The sequence below is a fragment of the Penicillium samsonianum genome, assembly GCF_028829775.1.
Source record: "Penicillium samsonianum strain IBT 33392 chromosome Unknown utg000007l_segment0_segment0, whole genome shotgun sequence".
Lineage (NCBI taxonomy): Eukaryota > Fungi > Ascomycota > Eurotiomycetes > Eurotiales > Aspergillaceae > Penicillium > Penicillium samsonianum.
In genome coordinates, this window is record NW_026643265.1 from 5,380,250 (window position 1) to 5,401,797 (window position 21,548).

The 21,548-nt window shown below is 45.3% G+C and overlaps 7 protein-coding genes across 7 annotated transcripts; 5 read left to right on the forward strand and 2 right to left on the reverse strand.

Annotated features, from left to right (window-relative positions):
- Positions 1-55: 55 nt before the first annotated feature.
- N7471_012937 (uncharacterized protein) lies at positions 56-431 on the forward strand (the record flags this gene model as incomplete). Its single annotated transcript, XM_057285656.1, has 2 exons — positions 56-77; positions 103-431. 2 exons carry the CDS (start codon positions 56-58, stop codon positions 429-431), a joined length of 351 nt encoding a protein of 116 aa, XP_057131922.1.
- Positions 432-1,614: 1,183 nt separating this feature from the next.
- N7471_012938 (uncharacterized protein) lies at positions 1,615-2,356 on the forward strand (the record flags this gene model as incomplete). The annotated part of the gene is made up of 2 exons (XM_057285657.1): positions 1,615-1,799; positions 2,014-2,356. 2 exons carry the CDS (start codon positions 1,615-1,617, stop codon positions 2,354-2,356), a joined length of 528 nt encoding a protein of 175 aa, XP_057131923.1.
- A 755-nt stretch (positions 2,357-3,111) lies between these two features.
- On the reverse strand, positions 3,112-3,764 carry N7471_012939 (lysozyme; the record flags this gene model as incomplete). The annotated part of the gene is made up of 2 exons (XM_057285658.1): positions 3,112-3,405; positions 3,513-3,764. The coding sequence occupies 2 exons, from the start codon at positions 3,762-3,764 to the stop codon at positions 3,112-3,114; spliced, it is 546 nt and encodes a 181-aa protein (XP_057131924.1).
- A 1,085-nt stretch (positions 3,765-4,849) lies between these two features.
- On the forward strand, positions 4,850-6,317 carry N7471_012940 (uncharacterized protein; the record flags this gene model as incomplete). The annotated part of the gene is made up of 8 exons (XM_057285659.1): positions 4,850-4,872; positions 4,944-4,987; positions 5,051-5,076; positions 5,147-5,237; positions 5,293-5,383; positions 5,431-5,591; positions 5,643-5,934; positions 5,993-6,317. 8 exons carry the CDS (start codon positions 4,850-4,852, stop codon positions 6,315-6,317), a joined length of 1,053 nt encoding a protein of 350 aa, XP_057131925.1.
- Positions 6,318-7,283: 966 nt separating this feature from the next.
- On the reverse strand, positions 7,284-9,519 carry N7471_012941 (Hsp70 family protein; the record flags this gene model as incomplete). Its single annotated transcript, XM_057285660.1, has 9 exons — positions 7,284-7,492; positions 7,546-7,690; positions 7,755-7,786; positions 7,841-7,956; positions 8,006-8,115; positions 8,173-8,540; positions 8,635-8,662; positions 8,740-9,362; positions 9,423-9,519. 9 exons carry the CDS (start codon positions 9,517-9,519, stop codon positions 7,284-7,286), a joined length of 1,728 nt encoding a protein of 575 aa, XP_057131926.1.
- A 970-nt stretch (positions 9,520-10,489) lies between these two features.
- On the forward strand, positions 10,490-12,032 carry N7471_012942 (Carboxylesterase type B; the record flags this gene model as incomplete). The annotated part of the gene is made up of 3 exons (XM_057285661.1): positions 10,490-10,564; positions 10,618-11,263; positions 11,332-12,032. The coding sequence occupies 3 exons, from the start codon at positions 10,490-10,492 to the stop codon at positions 12,030-12,032; spliced, it is 1,422 nt and encodes a 473-aa protein (XP_057131927.1).
- A 3,447-nt stretch (positions 12,033-15,479) lies between these two features.
- On the forward strand, positions 15,480-15,817 carry N7471_012943 (uncharacterized protein; the record flags this gene model as incomplete). The annotated part of the gene is made up of 3 exons (XM_057285662.1): positions 15,480-15,623; positions 15,684-15,733; positions 15,796-15,817. 3 exons carry the CDS (start codon positions 15,480-15,482, stop codon positions 15,815-15,817), a joined length of 216 nt encoding a protein of 71 aa, XP_057131928.1.
- Between the last annotated feature and the right edge of the window lie 5,731 nt (positions 15,818-21,548).

The window sequence follows — 21,548 nt, forward strand, 5'->3', positions numbered from 1 at the left end:
ATTTCCCGAGTCCCCGCACCGCTGGTAGACTGCCGTTGCCCCAAAGGATCTCCCGATGCGTTCTCTTTACGCCAAAAGTAAGCCATCAACTACTCAATACAGAGCCTTCGTTGACCTCTTCTATAGTCGACATTCTCCAAACTTCAATCTTAGTCCTTACGAAGCTAAAGGCCTGGTATGCCTCGGAGGTTTCCGAGGATCCATTAGTGCACATGCGTACCCGGGCACACCTGATTGACATCATGGTGACCCTGCAATGGCCCTCGAACGAGCAAGTGTGCATTGATTTCGATGGGTTCCCTGAGGCCCCGAAGAAAGAGCTACTACGTTTGCTCTACAAGCTGTACCCAAAAAATCGTCAGGCGCGGCCATACCTGGCAGCCACACTTTCATGGAGGGATATGAGAGATGTCTTGTGTTCTCCTCGTTAGAGCGTTGGAAACTTCACCCTCAAGGAAAGGCTGATACACACGACACACTTGTCCCTATTTCTGCAGACAGCCGGGAAATTTCGTTGTTTGAGTCCTTAATAATATTCCTGACCGTTCACCTAGGCAAGACCCCATATTGAAAATTGTCACCTGTTATTTGCTTGACTCTCCCAGCTTTTTTTTTTCAAATATCCAATAAGAAGCCTACCAATAAATATGGCTTCGCAAGGCTATTCGCTTGATCAGGAGATTGATGATTTCTTCAATAAAACTTCCACAAGTCAATTATCCTGTGTACCAAGGCACATGCACTTGTTGGACGAACTGCTGCACCCGTGGCAGTTCAAGGGGCTGCAGTTATTCAGTCTATGCAGGGTCAAACCATGAGTTTGTGGTACAGTTTCGACTAAAATCTCTTGAACTAAAGATTGAAATATCAAGTCTCGCCTGCCGCATCTATAGTTGCTTGGTGCCTCCTGTCTCATACCATGGTCAGATGGGAGAAGACGTCGATGGAAAAGAAACCCTCTCTATCTATGTGAGGACTCGGGTGAATGGAATTAGCCATCTTGGCTTTGTTTTTGCATCAAGCCCCAGAAAGTTGACCTGAGTAACTATCCTTGACACGATTATAACTATTAATTACAGATTCTTTGGTCTTGTATGGCAGAATTCCCAAGATATGGATTATTCCTTTCGCGGCATCCTACGTTAAGCGGATGAAGAGACCTCAGGCGGCTCGGTTGTCTGTCCTGATCGTTTCCACCAAGTTCTCCAACAATATGAGTAAATACAAGCTTAAACGAGAAAAAAAAGAAATGCTCACACTCGGAGTCGAACCGAGGATCTCATGATTACACAAAGTACTAGTCATGCGCTTTACCACTAAGCCATGCGAGCTGATTGGTGAAGGACTCACATAGCTTTGCTTATATAACCTTAAAACAAACCACGTGTAGAAACAGAAACGCTACCGACCTACATATGTAGGTAAGAATCAACATAAATGGCCAATCATTCAACAACTACCCGATATGTCGAACTGACAACGGAATCACCAACTTGGGAGGTCAGTGAGTACCGAGGTGGTAATCACATGATCTTGGCGCAACTCGAGAGTTTTCGTGAGCCACAGAACGAACTAGGCCGCCATACCCCATGATACGAAAAGCACCAGAGTGCCATGGCCTCAAATGCCGCATACCACCTTAAAGAAGTGGAGGATAAGGCTTTCATCCAAGTCAACACTCTGCTTCTCGATGTCCTAAACGCGAAAGTCAAAGCATCCCCTTCTCGAGATATGACCGACTTGCTAGAGAGCAAGGCCAAAACATATCCTATGATATCCTATGCTACGGGAAGCGTTGCGTGTTTCTTCTGTGCATTCAGCAGAGTCACTAACCCCAATAGCCGACTGCTCTGATGATAAGAGTGCGACCGATGGATCAAATGAATTCTAAGTTCCAACCAATGCCAAGATCATACGGCCACTAAGTGCAATTGCGTCACTGGTAGCACTGAAGGCTTCTGATGAATTTGGACCGTGTTCTGAGTTATCTACCATTATCAGAGGTCTCAATAGATTGGTGGCAACCAGCGAGGTTATTTGGCACCTTGGGTCAACCGCAGTGTTGGGTCTCAATCCAGAAATCGTGATGAAAGCCGGCAATGATATCGATATACATCACATCCACACTTTGGACTACATCAAGCACCACGCGCCGCGTGTTCCGATACCAGATATACATGGTATCCTTCAACACCCTGAGAGCAACCGCATTTTCTTGCTCATGTCACGAGCACCTGGCGAGCAGTTGGATTCGACGTGGAAGTTCTTAGGCGAGGACGCGAAAGCTTCAATCAGGGAGCAGTTTAGATGCGATTGGTGGCGAATTTCGGTTCTTGCCTGCTCCATGCTCCGATGAGACGCAGGCTGTGCTTGGTGGCGGCAGCCCTCGTCGATGTAAAGATGCCCGTTGCCCAAGGACACGAATTCAATGAATTCCTTACCTTTAACTCCCACCGAACCCAGACTAGTACTATCTCTATGATTAGGTCTTATCTGAAGGAATATCACAAAATACTTTTGCCCCATGGTGGTTTTCATTCACGAAACATCATGGTGCTCACCCACCCACATGACCTAGTTGAGGACGATGCCCTGCCTAAAGAACCAGGATCTACAACGACCGGCTCTGCAAACCACTCAACTACTCGAGTTACCATCACGGCGATTCTTGACTGGGAAATGTGCGGCTAGTACCAGGAGTATTGGGAATACGTGAAGGCCATGAATACCATTCCTATCGGGAGCGATATGGATGACTGGTGGGCCTATCTACCACGGATAATAGGTGTATGGTCCAGAGAGCATGTGGTTGACTTGATGCTAAGCAGCTGGCACGGCTGAATTGTCGCCCGATCGAGATGCAAAGGCTTAGCTTCCTTGAGTTGCTATTTACATCTGAACAAACATCTAGAAGGTAAGACAATCCAAGGCATGCTAAGACGGCAGGGACTGAAGGGCAAAAAAACTTCTCCCACCATTGCGATGATTGAGGATCACGCCCGAGGAAAGAAATAAACGGTGCTTCTACATGGCCAAGTTTGCATCGCGAGTTACTGCCTAACTATCTCTAGACGACGCTCTGCGGAGGCTAACTTCACTTGCGTCCCTGACTTAACAACCAACAGGCAAAGCCCCGGTCTGAGAAGCCTCACCAAACAGCTCCACCTCCTCGGCCCGCCGGCGCGTCAGCCCAGCAACAACTCCCCCATTAGCCTTGTTCCACTTCGCCAGCTCCTCAGACGCCACAGTCCCCACATCTTCACCGGCATTCATGCGACTAACCCGACTGGATGACTGCATGTTCCCGTTGCCGACGTTGAAAGTCCACGATACGAGCGCCGCGTACTGGTTGTCGTTAAGATTGACCGCGGTGGCAAGGGCGTTTGTTACGGCATCTTGATAGTTCTGTTTTCCATGTTAGATAATATATTAATTAGGTACCTAGGACCCACCTAGACAGTAGGGTTGAATGTTTCCAAGTAAGGGGATGGAGGGTGGTTGTAGAGACTTACCACTAGGTCACTGGCAAGCAATTGACTCGCTGTCTCCTCGGTCAATGGCTCTGAGAATGTCACTTCCGAGCAAGTGGAGTCGCCGCAGAGATGGCCGTAGCCAAGGGTGGGATTGCCGAAGCCGTCATCGTAGACGTTTGGTTGGAAGGACTCAAAGCTCTTGATTAGATCAAGGCCGTTGTCATTGATTGCGGGGCCGGTGCAGGTAATTGCCAGGGCTGGGAGGGTGGCGAGCAGGAGCTTGAAGGACATATTGGCTTTTGGTTTTGGGATCGTGGAAGCATGGTGAGTAGGTTGGGGAGGTTATATGGGCATCTGAAGAGCGGATGTTGATGGGCGGATGTTGATGATTTATCGTTTTTCCCTTGTCTAGTACTTTATTGTTGATCTTTGATTTATCTCGCAAAATTCCGCCAACCTTGGAATACTCCATGTAGATCGTGGGTACTTCGTATGCAACATACATCGTAGGGTTTGACCCCGTCAGCTTCCCGTGTTTCAAGCCACCCGAGTAACTCCCGTGCGGGATGACTCCAGGGCTTTACTTTACTTTTTTCCCCTTGTGTGTGCTTTTACTGGTTTAAAGGACTACAGCCTCGGCACTTCGTATACCGTGGCTGCTTTTATTAATTGGGGTCATCACGCTTCATTAGCGTGTTTTACAGTTATCTCCTCCAACATCGCCCAATTTCCATTATTAATAGTAAAAATGCTTTATTGATAGCAGTAGTGGCTAAGATAATAAGTGTGGGAGAAGAGCAAGGCCGGATATTGGCGTTTGGCTAGCTCTTTGATTCCTGAAGTTATGACGAGAGGGACTCCTTTCTGTCAGCTAGCAACAAGCTAATCTTTAAATGGGGTAACATTCATTCTCTCTTATTTCCTTTCTTGGCATTTTCTTGGGTATTTGAAGGTCATGGTCATCATTTTGAATATCTTGCATATGAATAGTTAATAAAATTTAGGATATTCAGATAATATAGACAAGCTATGGATACCTTCCAGACGGTGAGGTGAGCAAGGATGGCCGATCAGTGGACCTACAGTGGTTCCATATGGAGATCACCCGCATTGTTATAGACATATTTTGTATATAACAACAACTTTCAATTATTTTCACTCTAACATGGTAGTTGGAAGTGGATGAATTTATTGAGAGCTGCTCACAAAAGTACTACCTAGGTAGTACTAGTGCTGACGCGCGGCTGTGATTCGGCAAGCCGCCCGGCTGAAACCTGCGACCTGATTCATCCTTATTCTCACTTCTTTAACAACCTCGACTTTCCCTGGTCCGTGTCTATTAATCTTTTTTGATCAAACTTCAAAAGGCTCCCGTGATGGTGGGCAAGGTAGATGATAAGTACGTCAGGTGGCTGCTTGATACCTGTCCTTTCTTGTTTCCCGCTGACTGTTTTGTTTTCTGCTCACCAGATTTATTGGCCTCACGCTGGCGGTACTATCCTCGGTAGCAATCGGTTGTGTTACCTTTTTCCACTTTCAAGACGATTTACAGACATACTGACGATGGCACTGAACAGGTTCAAGCTATGTGGTCACTAAGAAGGTTCGGCGCCTACTCACACCCCGGTTTTCTTCAATTGCCGCGCATCCCAAATCTGATATGGGACTACTAGGGTCTCATACAAGCGGCTGAGAAATATGGGTTTACTGGAGATGGATTTAAATACATACGGAGTCCGGTGTGGTGGTGTGGAACAATCATGTGTATGGCTATCGGACTCGATGGACATTGCTAGAGGCTAATAGACCCTGATTGCAGTGGTTACCGGAGAGTTGATGAATACCGCTGCCTATGCATTCGCTCCCGCCGTGCTGGTCACGCCACTAGGGGCATTGAGTGTGCTCATCGGGTAAGTCACCCGATTAATGATTGCACTCTCGCGCTAATCAATTATAGCGCCTTGATGGGCTCATATTTCCTTAGGGAAGAGATCAATGTTCTCGGAAAACTCGGATGTGCCGCTTGCCTTCTAGGCTCGGTGTTGTTGGTTCTCCATGCGCCGGGCGACAAGGACATCGAGACTATTGATGAGATCCTGCACCTGGCAATTCAACCATGTTGATAACACTTCCCATCGTTGTATTGTCGGTCTACTAACACATCTCTAGTCTTTCTTCTCTATTGCGTCTGCGTTGCAATACTTGCCATTTACATCATTTGGAAAGTCGCACCGGTACAGGGGCGAACAAACCCGTTGGTATATATCTCGATTTGCTCTTCGGTCGGATCCGTGTCCGTGATGTCAGTCAAGGCGTTTGGAATTGCGGTAAAGCTCACAGCAGGCGGCGACAACCAATTCACCCATGGCTCGACGTATGTCTTCGTATTAGTTCTGATAGTCACCACCCTGACCCAGATGAACTACTTGAATAAGGCAATGAGCGAATTTCCTGCATCGCTGTAAGTTCTCCTGTCCAACTCATGATAATCTATTGATGTTGTACTAACTTTTTAGCAGAGTAAACGCGATGTACTATGTTGGTTTTACAACATGTACCCTCTCTGCCTCCATTATCTTTTACCAAGGGCTGAACACTAGCAACTGGACGAGTATCATCTCAATGATATGTGGATTCCTGCTCAATTTCACGGGCATCTCCCTCTTGACATTGTCCAAAACTGCGTCTTCCAGTGAAAAGCGCATGGGCTCAGTGCGAGGGATGAGCATGCGGTCACTGGACCTCTCCCACGGACGATACGATCACGTACGAACAAGCAGTGTGGAAATCGAACAAGCCCTTGGAAGACTGTCTTCCGGAGCCCAACCGGAAGAGAGATCATAACGGCGACTTGCAATTTTGGATTTGATTTCTTTGTATCATTTCGTTATTTTCACTTCCCGCTAGCCACGCGAGATAAATTAGAGTGGGGACTCTGTCTTGCCGAAATCAGTAGACGACAAGACGGATGTAGCTTGTTTCGACTTTTACCCGGGCCACATAGAAGTCTCCCTATTCCCTATATGAGACCCACTAAGTGTGCCTGTGGGTCCAATAAATATCGGCCGACGACTTGGCGGTTGTCGTCAATGGGTCATGGACGTTACAGATCATCATCGGCTTATGCCCATCGTGTGCCCTGGAGAACTACTGATTTGAAGGACCCCCCATTTATTGTCAACTTCGGAAGGTGATTAAATACTTAACTATAGACTCCGTACCAAAGTTATGCACTAGGGGTTGGAGGACAACCGGGGACTATAAACAACCACGCACAGACGTGCCGTACAAGCGCCGCAGTCGCACTAACCAGGACACAACTAAACCAAATCTTCTATACTATTAGTCCGGTATGGTGTAAACGGAGGTGAAGATGCAAAGACAACGATAGTGCGTGGTGATTTTTAAGAGATGCATAACACCATCTTTACCGCTACAAAATAAGTTGGTAATATCACACATACCTAAGAACATTGATCGCTCGGTTGCCAAGATATGGGTCCCATTTAATGATGCAACAAACATTCACGAAAGTGGACTAGGTATCCAAGGTGCATTTCAGGATCTTAGCCGATGATTCCGGTCTCATTTGGGTATGGTGGATAGTGGAATGTATTTATATCGGATTTAATCTCTCTACTACGAAACAGCGATGAACAATTTTCCATATCATGTCGATTTAACAACCATTGCGCCTGCGCCACTTTCAATTCTCTATCACAACTAACTAGAAGATTTGGCCATACTAGTAGTTGCGGTTCCAAGGTTTGATGATGAGCGAAACATCATGCTATCGGCCATGTCTAGTTTTCAAAAGCGCAGTTGAGGCCTCAATAGGCCAATCACCTTTCCAAGTGCCTGCACGGTACAGTGCAAGGCTCTTTTTTCCGTGTCAAAAATCAACACGACAAAATATTCCAGCTCATAGAGCATCCGCTTGTTTGGACCCTCTCCATGATGGAGACCTCCAAGTTCCAGAGAAGGAAAGTCAGCGACAATCAATCCAGCTAGTGTTACATCTGCAGTAAGTTAGCAAGTGCATCGTTTTATACTCCATGCTGAAGGTTCGTACCGTTGAATCGAGCAGTGTGCGGCGGGCTTGACAGTTCGCAAGAATAGAGCGGGATGGTCATCACCTTGGCATAGCCCTCCTGGTACAGCTGATACGGCCAAGGGTGTCTATAAGCATAGGCGTGTCCTTGTTTGTATTGATCGCCCTGATACGTTATGTCAGAAGTGATTTTACCAATGAGAAATACAACCAGACTGGGTGAGACTCACCTTGACGATTACCCATTCTATATTCTCTGCTTCTATTTGCTTATTAAAATGATTTAAACCGTTTATGCGCTGGGAAAAAAGCCTACCTCGGCGTAAATGGGATCCGATTTCGTAATGGCGAGGACTTCTGACCTGACCAGACCTTCTGTCCTCTACTTCGCGTTGGGGTGCGAGTGCCGACCCATTAGAAACAGCCATAATCCTTGGGGTATATTAGCTAGTCCGATTACCAATCAATTGAGAAGACTTACGGTTCCTTGGGTGCAAGCGTTATGGACAATCTTCCTGGGACTTCGAAGCATTGACGAAGTGAGCGTTGAAGGTAAGGTGACGATGCCAGTCCTCCCACGAGCACAATTTTCTAGAAGATTGAGTTAGGCCTCTCGGCAAGGTTCACTTGAAGAATCAGTATACTTACGTTGATCACCGGGCAGCCGTATTCTCTATCTGCAGCTGTAATCTGTGAGTTGACCAGGCCAATAATATTGTAGATGACTGGGTCAAACAGTGATTGAACGTCTTCGACTGCAAGGATGAAATTGTCTGTATCCGGATTAAAGTATGGCATTCCGCAAGCCGCTCGACCCATTCTGATAGGTAGTGGCAACTGGACAAGCCCTTCTGTGTTTGCACTTCCAAATACCCTTTTCAGCAGTTTGAACTTCGTCATGAAGTCGCCTCCTGGGGCAATAAGATGGTTCAGGTGCTGAAAGGCGTACTTGGGGAGTCGCTTTTCCATAAGGTCAAAAAGTCGACTATCAATAGCTGCACCTCCACATTTTGCCCCTGCATCAAGTCAGCATCTGGCCATGATAATCGAAGAAATGGGCACGACACTTGCCTTGTATAGCAGTTATCCTCGATAAATTGAAACTGGTACAATCCATAACAAGATAAGTCGTGATATCCTTGAGGGGAATAGTTAATAAAGCCCTTGATATTTGGATTTTAATAGTGGAGGGAATGCAGGAACAAGAAGACGCACCACTGTCCCGCTACCACAGTCGCAGACCAATATCCCGTCTCCAGTCTCGAGCATAGCCTTTTCCTTGAGTTGAGCATGTACACTTTCTGCGGCCGCATCAGGCTCGGACATCACCGTAAGCGTATCCTGTGGTCTCTTAAAGTCCCATGCCTGAATTACGGCCTGCCCGCTCAGTGTTCGGCCCCAATCAGACCAGGTTGCAGGAATGGTAAATTGAAGATTGATATGCAGATGATTGAGTGATGGATCTGAATCCTTTTGTATTACCTTCCACACAAACTTTAACACATGAGATAGGTAGTCAGCGACAACATCCACGGGGGCTTTGTTCTTGTCAGGGTGGAGAGCTTGGTGAGGATTACCAAGAGAGACTGCTTGTTGCAGAATCTGGTCATCAAACTCGGCCAAGTCCGCGTTGCTATCCAGAAAGAGCTTGGTCAATGTGTATGCCCTCATGTTAGGCTTTATGTCAAAGCCCCAGCAGGGAGAAATCATAGTGAATGATGGGTTGTCAACAGGGTATGCTATCCTGGATGGCACTTTTAGCTCATTACCACCGAGGGGCCATTCTATGTCCTCTCCACGAGTGACCTTGTTGCCTCGAACTAGGTACGTGCTGACTCCTAGATGACTATTTATTAGCCCAGTTCCTCATTCTATGATGGGTATGCTTGGAATATTACCAGTGCCTGATGTTCCATAATCAAGGCCAATGATGATTCTGGGAGTTGTGTTGCAATCCATTGACGAGGATTGAGATTGTTGCATGAAGCTGTTCATGGTGATAATTCTGTCTTCGGGTACCACCATATATCGGAGAACGTTATTTAGCCACATGGAAGGGCCATCTGGAAGCCTCTATTTAAATCATGGCCGAATCGTCAACCATTTAGTGAGAAGATAAACATAGCCTTGTTTCAACCAACCTCATCCGGTGTATTTCGAGACAAGTCTTTTGAGGAAAAACATAACTGTTTCTAAGATGAAGCCCACATAAACCCTTTTGTCTTTGCTGTTGGCTTCTACTGGTATTGTATGTTGTTTAATATTTGTTGCATATGTTTATCTGGAAAGTCCAAAAAGAGGTGACTGCCATCGTAGATCTGGAGATGTATATCTTACTTTTACGAAAGCCCCTGTCTTTTATGAGGTTGTCAATGTATATTTGGACTTGATTATCCCATTTTGTTAAGAAATCACGGAGAGATCAAATCATCTACCTGAGTAAGTTATGTGTGTAATGACTCAACAGCAGTAGTTCTGTTGAAAATTGGGCCAAGACATCAGCTTTGACACATGAGACCTTCCCCTTTGTTTCATTTGGGTTTGTCTCCTTCTGCTTTCAGAGAAACTCTTGGCCCTCCACTGATTCTAAAATATCTCGTCAATGGCCGGAAATAAACCGGGCACATGGGGGGTTAGGTGAAAGAAGAAAAATTAATTTAGGAACAAAGAGAAGAGGCAATACAAACACAACAGACTGGAAGAGACAACCGTCCTTGCAGTGTCCATCCTTGCAGTGGCGTATCCAGCGCCCCTCTTAAACAAAGAAGCGCATCTCCAATGAGGTCGGCATCGGGTTCGGCCCTTTCACATCCAATTACGAGCTTGACTCAAAGAGACCAAAACATGAGAGCATAAAATCGTCTTGACCTCCCACAGTTTTAGATAGATAGATTTACTTCTACCGCTCTATGACAGTTGCTTCTTCCTTGCCATATCCCCAAAATTTTCGAAAATTCCATCAGCCATGCCTCTCGCCGCAAATGACCCAAGAGTTCTGGAGGAACTTGCCAAGCTGGAGGCGAAACCCCCCGTTGTAACTGTGAGATCTCCATTCCAAGGCCCGACTAGGATTTATGATCTAAACCCCAACAGATAGATATTCACGAATGGAATCGCAGGACGAAAGAACAAAAAGAACAAGAAGAAGCAAAAAGGATCAGAATGATCAAAAGGGAGAATGGAGAGATTCCTTGGTGGGTGGAAGACGAGGAAGACTCCGTCAAACCCGCTCTCACATTTGAAGAGCAACAGAAATGTATTGAGGAGATGAAGGGTGCACTTGAGATCTGCTGGACTCAAATCAGTGGTCTCCGAAATGATCAGCAGTACATGCATGGAAGTTACGATTGTTGGCCGGAACTCGGTTTGGCCCGATGGGAAGTTGAACTCAACGCTCTCACATGGAGTTGTTCGAACTGGGCAGAAAACTTTTGTATTACAACAAGAAGAAGCAAGTGTAAAATCCTATCCAAAGAGCAAAAAAAGGATGTCGTTGAGAGCTTAAAGGGATGGGTTGTTCACGACGACTTCGACACAACGGTTTCACGGCTTCCGCCTAACATACGATACAACATCCTGCCGACTTTTGCTTCAATGATCATTCTCAAAGATTGCCTGAGACTATTCTGGTCAAATCCTTTCTGGTATTTGGATGTCGATGGTGAATTCTCAAACAGCGAAGGTAATGAGGCCTCTTTCGGCGCTCATGTACATACCCTGTACAAAAAGTTTGTGAAAGGTGACCTACTCCTCTGATATTTGATGTTGTCACGAAGTTTCAAAGTTAACACAGCCTTCTTCGTTTAGCGGAGCCACAGCTCGCTCACCACTGGCGCGCGCAGACAACACGCCTTGCTAATGTCAGATACAACGCCCATTTTACGAGACGCGATCCTACGTTTGGGCTCGCAAACAAAGACCTTCTAAAGGCCAAGGCCTATCAATTTGCCACCGCTAGACTAGAAGACAAGGCCTTTCGATGCTTACTCAAAGACGAAAACGAAGACAAATTGAAGAGAAGCCTCGGCGATCTATACCATAGGATGGCTGAATTTGCAAAGGACTTGGCCACATCGCAACCGTTACTGGAATGGCGACTTTTAGATCAAATTCCAACCGAGTTTGATCGTAAGTCGAAGGTAATTCAAGCAGCGCATCTCCACGGGCTTGGAGAGCGTGAATCTAGACTCAACCGGCATCAAGTGCTCGCAATCCATCAACCATATTTCTTTCGAACCGGAGGATGGAACAGAAAGGGAGGAACTGGGGAGGTGATGGTCGCCAAAGCTCACGTTTTTGTGGAAGACCTTGCAGGGCGGTGGGCTGGAGATGCTCATTCCTCGGACGAGGATGCGTTCCCAAAATATTCCTCGGACGAGGATGCGCCCCCAAAAAGAAGGAAGAAGAGGCAGCCCAAGAAAGCGAATATCGAGAAAATGGGAGAAGCTCGTACACAGAAACCTGCACCGAAAGGCAAAGCAAAGAAGGGAGCTAAGAAGAAGACTTGACAACAGCAAGCGTTTGCTGGTTTTATAGTATGCTTCCTTTCAACTTCCCTTCATTTTTCTTTTTACTGTGTTGTATCCGATGGTTTTCTATTTTATGTTGCGTCTTGTTTCCCTAGCTTCATGTTTTATGGACTTTCTGACTAAATTTGTTCTAATGTCAGACTCTCCCAATTCACTTACTTGAGATCCGATCCATGCGCTATATTTCGACCGTTCAGATGAGAGCGCTTCTGTCATGTAGATAGAGCCTAAAAGGGCCCAGTTTGCCTCTCGAAAACCTTACCTTTTGATCATTTTATTAAAAAAAAAAAAAAGCATAGGATAGCTATCAATTGGAATTCCTTTATTTCAGTGCATGTTCGATGATTTTGACATTCCCATAAGGAGTATCCGTCCACTCAACTTATTCCACATTGTTGGTCCGATCAAAAGCAGGCTTGTCGGCCGTGTTGCCATGTTCTTCAGTACCATATTTACGCAGCGCAGCTCGACCCCCACAGCTGAGCTGGGTACTTTTTAAGTATACCAACGAAACTTAAAATTTGGATGAAATGTTGCCGCGGAAGAAAGGAGTAAGACCATGGGAAAGAGGGCAGTCGTCGTGCCCATAATCAGTTCCTGATTGGGAATCAAAAAATTAAGTAATTTAAGAGGAGGAACCTAAGCTCATCTCATGAATTACTCAATAGGAAATCGCTCATATACTACTAGGAAAGCGATGTTTTGTTGTCTTGGCGCTTAGCGCGCCAAGGCTCACAGTCCACGGGTTACATTGTTGCTTAGACATCAAAGCTGGACGCTCGTCCATACAAGCCACTGTAGATCTATGTAGATCCCCAGTCGCGCAGTCCAATAATGTCGGTTATCTCCTCGTATGGGCGCATACTTTGTATAATCGGGTCGTCGAACGCGGCCACCAGGCGGTGTCCGGGTTCCCGGGCGCAATGATAACCCGGGCGCAATGATACTTTTTTCAACCTAGCCATCTTCATTAATTCACCATTACCCCAGATCTTCATATTATGTCTCAAGAATTAGAAGACCGCATTATCAAGGCTTTAGAAGCATACCATGCTGCTAAGAAGCCCAAAATCGCGTCGATCGCGCGGGAATTTAGCATTCCATACCAAACCTTCAGAGGGCGAGTTCAGGGTCGGAAATCTCGAGCGGCCCAAACCCCAGGCAATAAAGCTCTAGAACCTGAGCAAGAAAAGGCCTTAATTCTATGGATTGATACCTTAGATCAGGCCTTTTCTCCGCCATCAGCAGCGCGAATTCAGGGTGCTGCCTTGCAAATTATCCAGCGTCATAATCCTTCCCGAACCCTAGGAAAAAACTGGGCTTACGATTTCATCGCTCGTTTACCACCGCGCTTTCAAAATATTAAGCAAAAACCTATAGAAAGGGCAAGATATGAAGCTGTTATACCAGGCTTTCTTATCATATGGTACGATCGCCTACAAATTACGATTAAAACCTATAGAATCACCGAGAAAAACCTATACAATTTCGATGAAACTAGGTTTAGAATTGGCGAAGGAAAGACTGAAAAGGTTGTCTCAGCCCGGGGCAATTTATCGAATTCTACCGGTGGGCAAGCCGAATCGCTTACCGGTATTGAATGTGTCTCTACGGATGGTTGGGTTATACCGCTATGGTTCTTAGTGAAGGGCCAATATCATATAGAAAGCTGGTTTATCGAAACCAATCTACCAGATAATTATACGATCGTTCCAACCCCAAATGGTTGGACTGACGAGATCGTTAGTTTCGTATGGCTTCAGATCTTCGATGAATTTACGTCGTTCCGTGTTAAAAAAGGGGAATATCGTCTTCTTTTAATGACTAATCATAGTTCACATTTGACCTATAACTTCATTGAATTTTGCTAGCAAAAACGAATCATTCCTTATTATTTTATTCCACATACGACACACGGTTGCCAACCTCTTGATAATACGCCCTTTCAAGTCTTAAAGCATTATTATAAACAATCGAATAATAATGCTATCTTCTAGGGTGGTGATCCGAAGTATAAGGCTGAATTCTTCGCCGGGATCCACGATATACGGACAAAATCATTAACGAAGCGCACTATTCGACATGGCTTCCGAGAAACTGGTATTTGGCCAATTAATTCGGACAAAGGCCTTGAGAAATTAGGCTTAGTTGACGATGGTCTTCCTAATATACCTGGTTTTATCATTCATGATATTGCTTCCGGAACTACACCACCACCACCTTCAAGTTCACTACCAAATTCACCGCCGGCGACCGTGCAAAAGCTAAGAAAAGCGAGCACTAAGGTCATAAAACATATCCAAAATGATACTACAATTTCTCCGAAGGTGCGAGATAGTCTTTCTCGGATTTTAGCGGGTGGGCTCGCTCTTACCGAGGTTGGTGCTTAATTCGCGGAGGACAATATGCGGATTCTACGGCGGAAAAGGCAGTCGAATACTGCTAGAACAAAGCGCAGGCTTCCGGAACTAGGCCCTCGCCTAGTTAAGGACTGTAAAAAGCATATTTCCGACCGTGCCGACCGAGAAAGACTACAAATGTTCAACCGGTCGAAGAAAGCATGGCGGGACGCCGCTATTTTAAAAGCAATTGAGGACGGCGACATTGAGGATACAGGTGAAATTCAGGAGGATCCCGATACAGAAATGGCCCCAGAATGGATAGATAATCTTTATTATGTTGATACTACTGGGGATGTTATTTAAATTCAATGAATTAGATGGACAGGTTGGAAAAGTTATCATTGCGCCCGGGTTATCATTGCGCCCGGGAACCCGGACACCGCCTGGTGGCCGCGTTCGACGACCCGATTATTTATATATTAAACCCCAGATCTTAGTGCCTGCCTTTTCCGGATGCAATTCACGAGCATCTGATGATGATTGGTGATTATGATAATGATATCTCCACAAGCTCAATTCAAAGGGTGGAGATGATTTGAAACACTCCGTGTAGCCAAGCTTGACTGCAGACAAGATGTGTCATCGTCCGCCCGAGCACGAATGTATTTGTCCGATCAACATCGTATACTTGGTGACTGCTGCCGATCTATACTTTTTACTGCAAAGACTGAGGCAGCAGAGGGATAATAGTCTCCTGTAAACACGAGGTTTTCCCCGAAAACGAACGTAGATGTCCGATCGACATCGTATTCTTAGTGACTACTGCCGATCAATACTCTTCACTGCTGAGGCTGAGGCAGCAGAGAGATGATAGTTACCTGTGAACACGACAAGACCTCAAGAGGATGACGACCCACTTCAAAGAGAGTATTAATTCTTATGATCAGGATATTCTAAATCTCGAGCATAAGTAGCCTCCCCCTCGCCCGCAGTTCTCTGCTCTTTTTATCAACAACAACCCATCGAATTCCAACAATTGTCAACTTTTCAAAACATCCGTTTTTCAACCCACGAAACCATCAAAATGCAGTTCTCTACCGTCTTCCTCGGCGCCGTTGCCCTCTTCGGCTCTGTTGCCTTCGCTGCTCCCTCCGAGAACCTTCAGGCCCGCTCCTCTTGCCAGCTCGGCGACATCTGGGGTGCCGGTGATGCTGCTTGCAGCGCTTCTGTATGTATTCCTTGGCTTGACAAACCAAATTCTATTTCAGGGTCTCTAACAATTTTATAGTGCATTGCCCAGGGTGAGGGCTTCCACGGTGGCCACTGCAACGACAACAGGTGAGTGATTTTCCTTTCTAGGGTTAATAGACTTGCTTTGTTTACTAATAGCTTGGTTTTAGCGTCTGCGTTTGCACCTACTAAAGTGGTGCCGTCTCTTGGAGAGTCAGAGCCCTGATTTCGGGGCATCTATTCGGATAGTGTGAAGGTAGAGGAAGTTGAGTCTGTAGGGTTAGTGAGAGGAAATCTTTGATGTGGACTTGTTTCAAAATTTAACTTCTTCACTCTTAAGAGTTCAATTATACATTCGCTTTCTTCCAGCACATTCTTTCCAGTAGGGCTATAGTCGACAATCTGGTATGATGCACTCCGAGACAAAACCCGGTAACTGATCTATGTCACGAATATTAAGAAGCTCTAAAATCTAGTTAATTACTAGTCATTTCAGGGTATATAAGGAGGTCCTAATATCTTGTTTAGAGTTCCGTAAAGCCCGACTTTGGGCCCGAACCTCGGGGCTAAATCTCAACCCACAATGGGTCCCTAATAGGCCCCCATGAAAGCCTAGTATTGCATAAAATGCTAGTGAGATCCCAGAAGCCTTCTATATGTGGTCTCTATGAGACCCCACTCAAGGCTACTCTGGCCTCCATATTAGGGAGTACCCTATCGATAAGCTAATAGACTTTTAATATATCTATATTAGCTTTTCTTTGACCGTATAACCCTCCTTGAGATATCTAGACAAAGAATACCAATATACTGATAGATTGATGGCATGAGCCCCCCTTCCAACCTTGGATGGTTCGGTTCCTCCAGCGCTAACTGTTGAGGCTGCTAACTATGGGGAGAGAGAGAGAGAAGAGGAAGAATCATGATCTATTCAATCTATCTAGAGCAGGGGATTTATACCCTGCCAAACAAAGAAAGGCTCAGTCTGCAAACAAATGGAGGCATCAATGAGATGACTAGACAAAGGCATCAATGGGATGACCGACATAGTCCAACACAGCCCCCCAGACTGAGCATCAAGTCAAAAAAAGCATTCTGGTTTGCATAGTAAAATCGTCAAATAAAATGCAGTTTTCAAAGTATCGTATTTCGTCAATTTCGTCAATTTGTAACCTTCAATTTGTAGGTTTTCTTTCGGTGTCATTCTTCTTTACCAAGTAGTCTCTCATCCTTTCGAAATCAACCTTTGACAGTGCTTTTGTCAATGCATCTGCAGGGTTTTCCTTGGTGTCGATGAGACGTATCTCGATTAATCCTTGCTTCATCGCATGCTTGACGAATTGGTATTTGACATCTAGCCACTTGGTGCCCTTGTTGAATGCGTCCTTCTTCAGGATTGAAACGGCGTTATCGCTGTCAGTGCAAATCGGCACCTGGATTGACGTATTCGTGTCTTTAAGGTTCAGTTGTTGGAGTATCTTGACGAGATAGAGTGCTTCCCGTACTGCTCTGTCAAGTGCAACGTATTCTGCGATGGTGCTTCCTATGGCGACGACGTCTTGTTTCCGTGAGCACCATGAAATTGGTGCGCCTACGTAGTAGAAGATATAGGCTTCGGTTGACTTTCTATCTTCGTAGTCGTTATACGAAGAGTCGACGAAGCCAACTAGGCTTTGGCTGGGATCTTTTGTAAGCTAAATTCTATAGCTGGGTGCTCCTTTCAAGTAGCGCAGAAGCTGGGAGAGAGCATCGAGATCTTCCTTTCTTAGATTGGCAGTCCTTCTCTGTAGTCGATTGATAGAGAAAGCAATGTCTGGTCTGGTCCTCATTGTCAACTAGCCCACCTTACCAACGTCTTCTCCGAATGCTACTTTCTCGCTCTATAAAATGGCATCGTCTTCATTTTCTTAGTGGCCTTCTTATTGATCATCCGATGTTGCTTCTTGGGCTGAAAAAGGCGTTTTGTAGGAAGCTTTCATAGGGAGATAGGTGGCAGAGACTCTTCCTAAGCTTGCTGTCTATAGGAGATCTTCTATATAGACAGCTTGATCAATGAAAATGGTGTCTTCTTTTCCATCTTCTTTTGATCTGGTGATGCTAGTTCCAAGAAATCTGCCAGGTTCTCCAATGACTTTGATCTTAAAACTGACTATCTGTTTGAACCATTCGATGCTTTCTTTTGACGTAGAAACACACAGAGTATCATCCACATATAGCAAAAGCCATATATCTTTCTCTCTATAGACGAAGATGCATCTTTTATCTAGCAGTTGTTCAAAACCAAGCTCTTACAATTCCGTCTTAATCGTTTTATACCACAAGCAGGCAGATTGGCGAAGGCCGTACAGCGCTTGTAGGATCATATATACCATACCTAGCTTCTCATAGCCGGTTGGTGGTCTCATAAAAATGTATCTGTCGTCGATCAAGGCATTAAGATAGGCGGTTGTGTAGTCAATTTGTTCCTAGTATAGCTGTCGAATAGCTACTATTAAGAGAAACAACCGAGTACTCTTAGGCCTTACAATAGGAGCGTAGGTATCGTCAAAGTCAAATCCTAGACGTTATCTGTTGCCATAGATAACCCATCTTACTCTCAGCTCTATCATAAAGTCTTACTTATCACTCTTCTTGTCGAATACCCACTTGCCGGGTAAGATAGTGCTTCCTACTAGTGGTGTTTCGACGTACTGGTAAGCTTTAGCGGCATCAAGCTTTATGATCTAGTTGTCTATCGCTTATTTCTAGAGCTCCTATTCAGGTGATTTCTTTACTTCGGTGAGGTTCCTTAGGATCTTGACCTACCAAGATTTTAAACCCTATAGAATGCTAATGGCAGCTTGGACGATTCTAATAGCGGATATAGCACTTCCTAGTGAATCTCTTAATATATTTCTAGATCTTAGTGGTCTCAAATTGCCTCGCTTGTCCTATTCCAGATCATCGTATCTTTGTGGTGTAACGCCGGCAGTTTGACGTCCTGATGTCCTGGTTCTCGCACGTGGTGGCGGGGTTGGTGATATTGCTAAGGGATCAGGAGAAGATGATGTTCCATATCCTTCTACTAGTGTTATAGTGCTTGGTGATAGCGTCGGTATGAAACCGCCCGGTACTGGTGCTTTCTCGACGGGTCTTAGGGTGGTATATGGCGTATACAATTCTTGTTCTTACTCGTCATCGTCAAGTTTAACCACTCTTGGTTCTGGGATTGTCAACTTTGTCGTCTTCTGGGCAGTGATAACTGGTGAACTAGCTCCTATTTCAAAGCTTTGTGTAGGACCATCAATGATCTCTCCACTAATAACGATCTCTCTCTCGTCATAGTGAGGAATGCCGTGCTTTTACTCCTAGAAAACAACGTCTCTATATCTAGAAACTTTTCTGGTTTTAAGATCATAGATCCTATAGATATGGCCATTGTCACCTTCGTAACCAATAAGGTGGCCAATCTATGCTCTAGCTTCCATCTTCTGGCTTTATATCCGCTTTTCCTTTAGAATGTGGACATATGCTTTAGTATACCATGCTCGGAGGAAGGAGAGAGAGGCATTATCCGGCGTTCTCATATTCAATCCTTTCCTCCAAGCTATGATTAGTGTATCTTGATCTTTTCTTCGTAGTCGGTTAGTGATGTATACAGCTATGTTCAAAGCTTCTAGCCATAGTTCACAGGGAGCGCCGGCGTCAATTTTCATTGTCCTTACTACTTATAGCAAGTAATGGCCGGTGAATTCGGAGACGCCGTTTTGTTTATAAGCATAGGGAATAGAGATAGTGACGATCATACTATTTCCTCTCGCCTATATGGCGAATACTAAGAACTCTCTTCCTCCGTCGATTCTCTATTCAACCGTCCATTTACTAGCTCTCTAGTAAATGTCTTATACAAATTTCTAGAGGACGGGGGAAGCTTCTCCCTTAGTGGCCAGGTATAAAGTAAGGCGAAAGCGGGTAGCATCACATATAATAACCATAGCATAGTTCCGGTCATTTTTGCCATTTTCAGCATTATAACCGGGTGGACTAACTGGTTATAGATCCATATGAAACATGTATGCTGCTCTAGTTGCTCTCGCTTGGTTTATTCTTGACACAATGCGCTTTAACTTACCAAGGCCGCATGCTTCACAGTCGAAGCCATCGTCATATTGAATTTCACATCCTAGATCTGCTTGGTTGACCTTTGTTTTATAACCTCCGGCATATCCAAGTCGACGGTGGGCTAGCTCGGCGGAGATAATTGCTCCGGCAGCTAGTATTGGTGATGCTAGTTGAATGAATGGCACTCGGTTGAAATCCTTAGTGAAGCCAATAACAATGTCATCCTTATCGTATAAGGATTTTGTTTTGCTGTGCCACTAAATGCCGAGTTCTTTTTCGGCCGTTCCAAGTGAGAAAAGGTTGTATTGACCGCCGCTTTTGTAGACACAATGGATGCTTAATGTGAAGCATGCTTGTACAGTTTGGGCGTCGTCATTTCCAAGGTGCAAGTTCAATTTAACAATTCCATGGGATTCACCCTTAACTTTCTTATTTCTAGAGGTTATCCATTCGTATTCCTGACCTTCGGGATAGTCTTCTAGGGTGCTGAATGCAGATTGATCGCTGCAAATGTGTTCAGATGCGCTAGTATCTAGAATCCATGGATATCCCGGGGCGGTGGCAGATAGTTGGATAGCTACCATTAAAGTATTTGACGCTTCAATCTGGGTGTTTTCATCTGTTTCCCGCTCTTTAGACATTGTATTTGACGTTTCAAGCTGGGTGCTGACGGTTGTTTCTTGGTTTTCTCCGTCGATTGGTGGGTCTTCTTCGAACTGGCTTTTCTCATCTGCTATAATGTAGGAAGGGTTGAAATCCTGCAGCAAGTCGATTTCTAGACTTGTCATGATGAAACCGGTGCTTTCTGGTGCAGAGAGGTTGGCTTGGCGAGTCCTATCTGTCACTGGGCCTTGGATTGGCTGGGATTTGTCTTGTTTGAATTCCGTCTTGCCATTTCCATTGGAGGATGGCGAGGTGGAGGAGGAAGACATGTTGTTGTCTCTCCATTTGTAGGTCTAGATTCCAGCTCTCGGCGTCCAGTTCTCCCTTCGTATGTCCGGGACTAGATAGAAGCATCTAGTTGTGCCATGGCCTTTTCCACCACAGTAAGTGCAATTGCCATTATCACTCCTTTCTGGTTTGTGGGCTTTCCATTTGTTGACATGGTCCAATGCTGAAACGCCTTTCGGTGGCGTATTGGTTGGACGGGAGTATGAATTGTTGGAATTGTCTTGTCGACGTTGCTGACTGCCGTTTAAAACTGCCGATGATATCAATCCCGGTGAGTTGTCGTTTTCCGATTTGATGTGATCCAAGATAGCAATGCTATATTGGTAGAAGTCGATGGTGGTGATGTTCTTGACCGGTTCGTTGATGGCGTTTAGCTCATTGTCCTTGACGACAATGTAGCTTTTCAATTCCGGCACAGTCATCAATTCCTAAAGCATGATTTGCAGAGCGAAGTATGGTGGAATGTGTGCATGAAGATCGGTGAGGTTTTTGTATGCTGTTTTCAATCCATTGATGAATTCCTCGCTACTATTGAATTGGTGGCGGGTAATGAATCTGAACTTCAACGTTACCTTCTTCAAAGCACTATGACCTTCTCCTTTCATATGCTTCTTCAGTTCGTCAAACAGCTCGTCGGCGAATTCAATGGTGTTGCCACGGCGGTTGATTTCCTACATCAAGTCGTTATCAATGCTACTAGACAACCAGCTTCTTACTTGCTTTGATAGAGTCTTCCATTTCCGGCCGTCGGGGTTACTTTTCATCGGCCAGGGGATCGAGCTATTGATCAAGTTGTGCAGGTTGTGTCCTTCTAAGATCTTCTCGATCTTGTCAATCCACATGTCAAGATCCTCTCTTTCTTTGAGAGGCG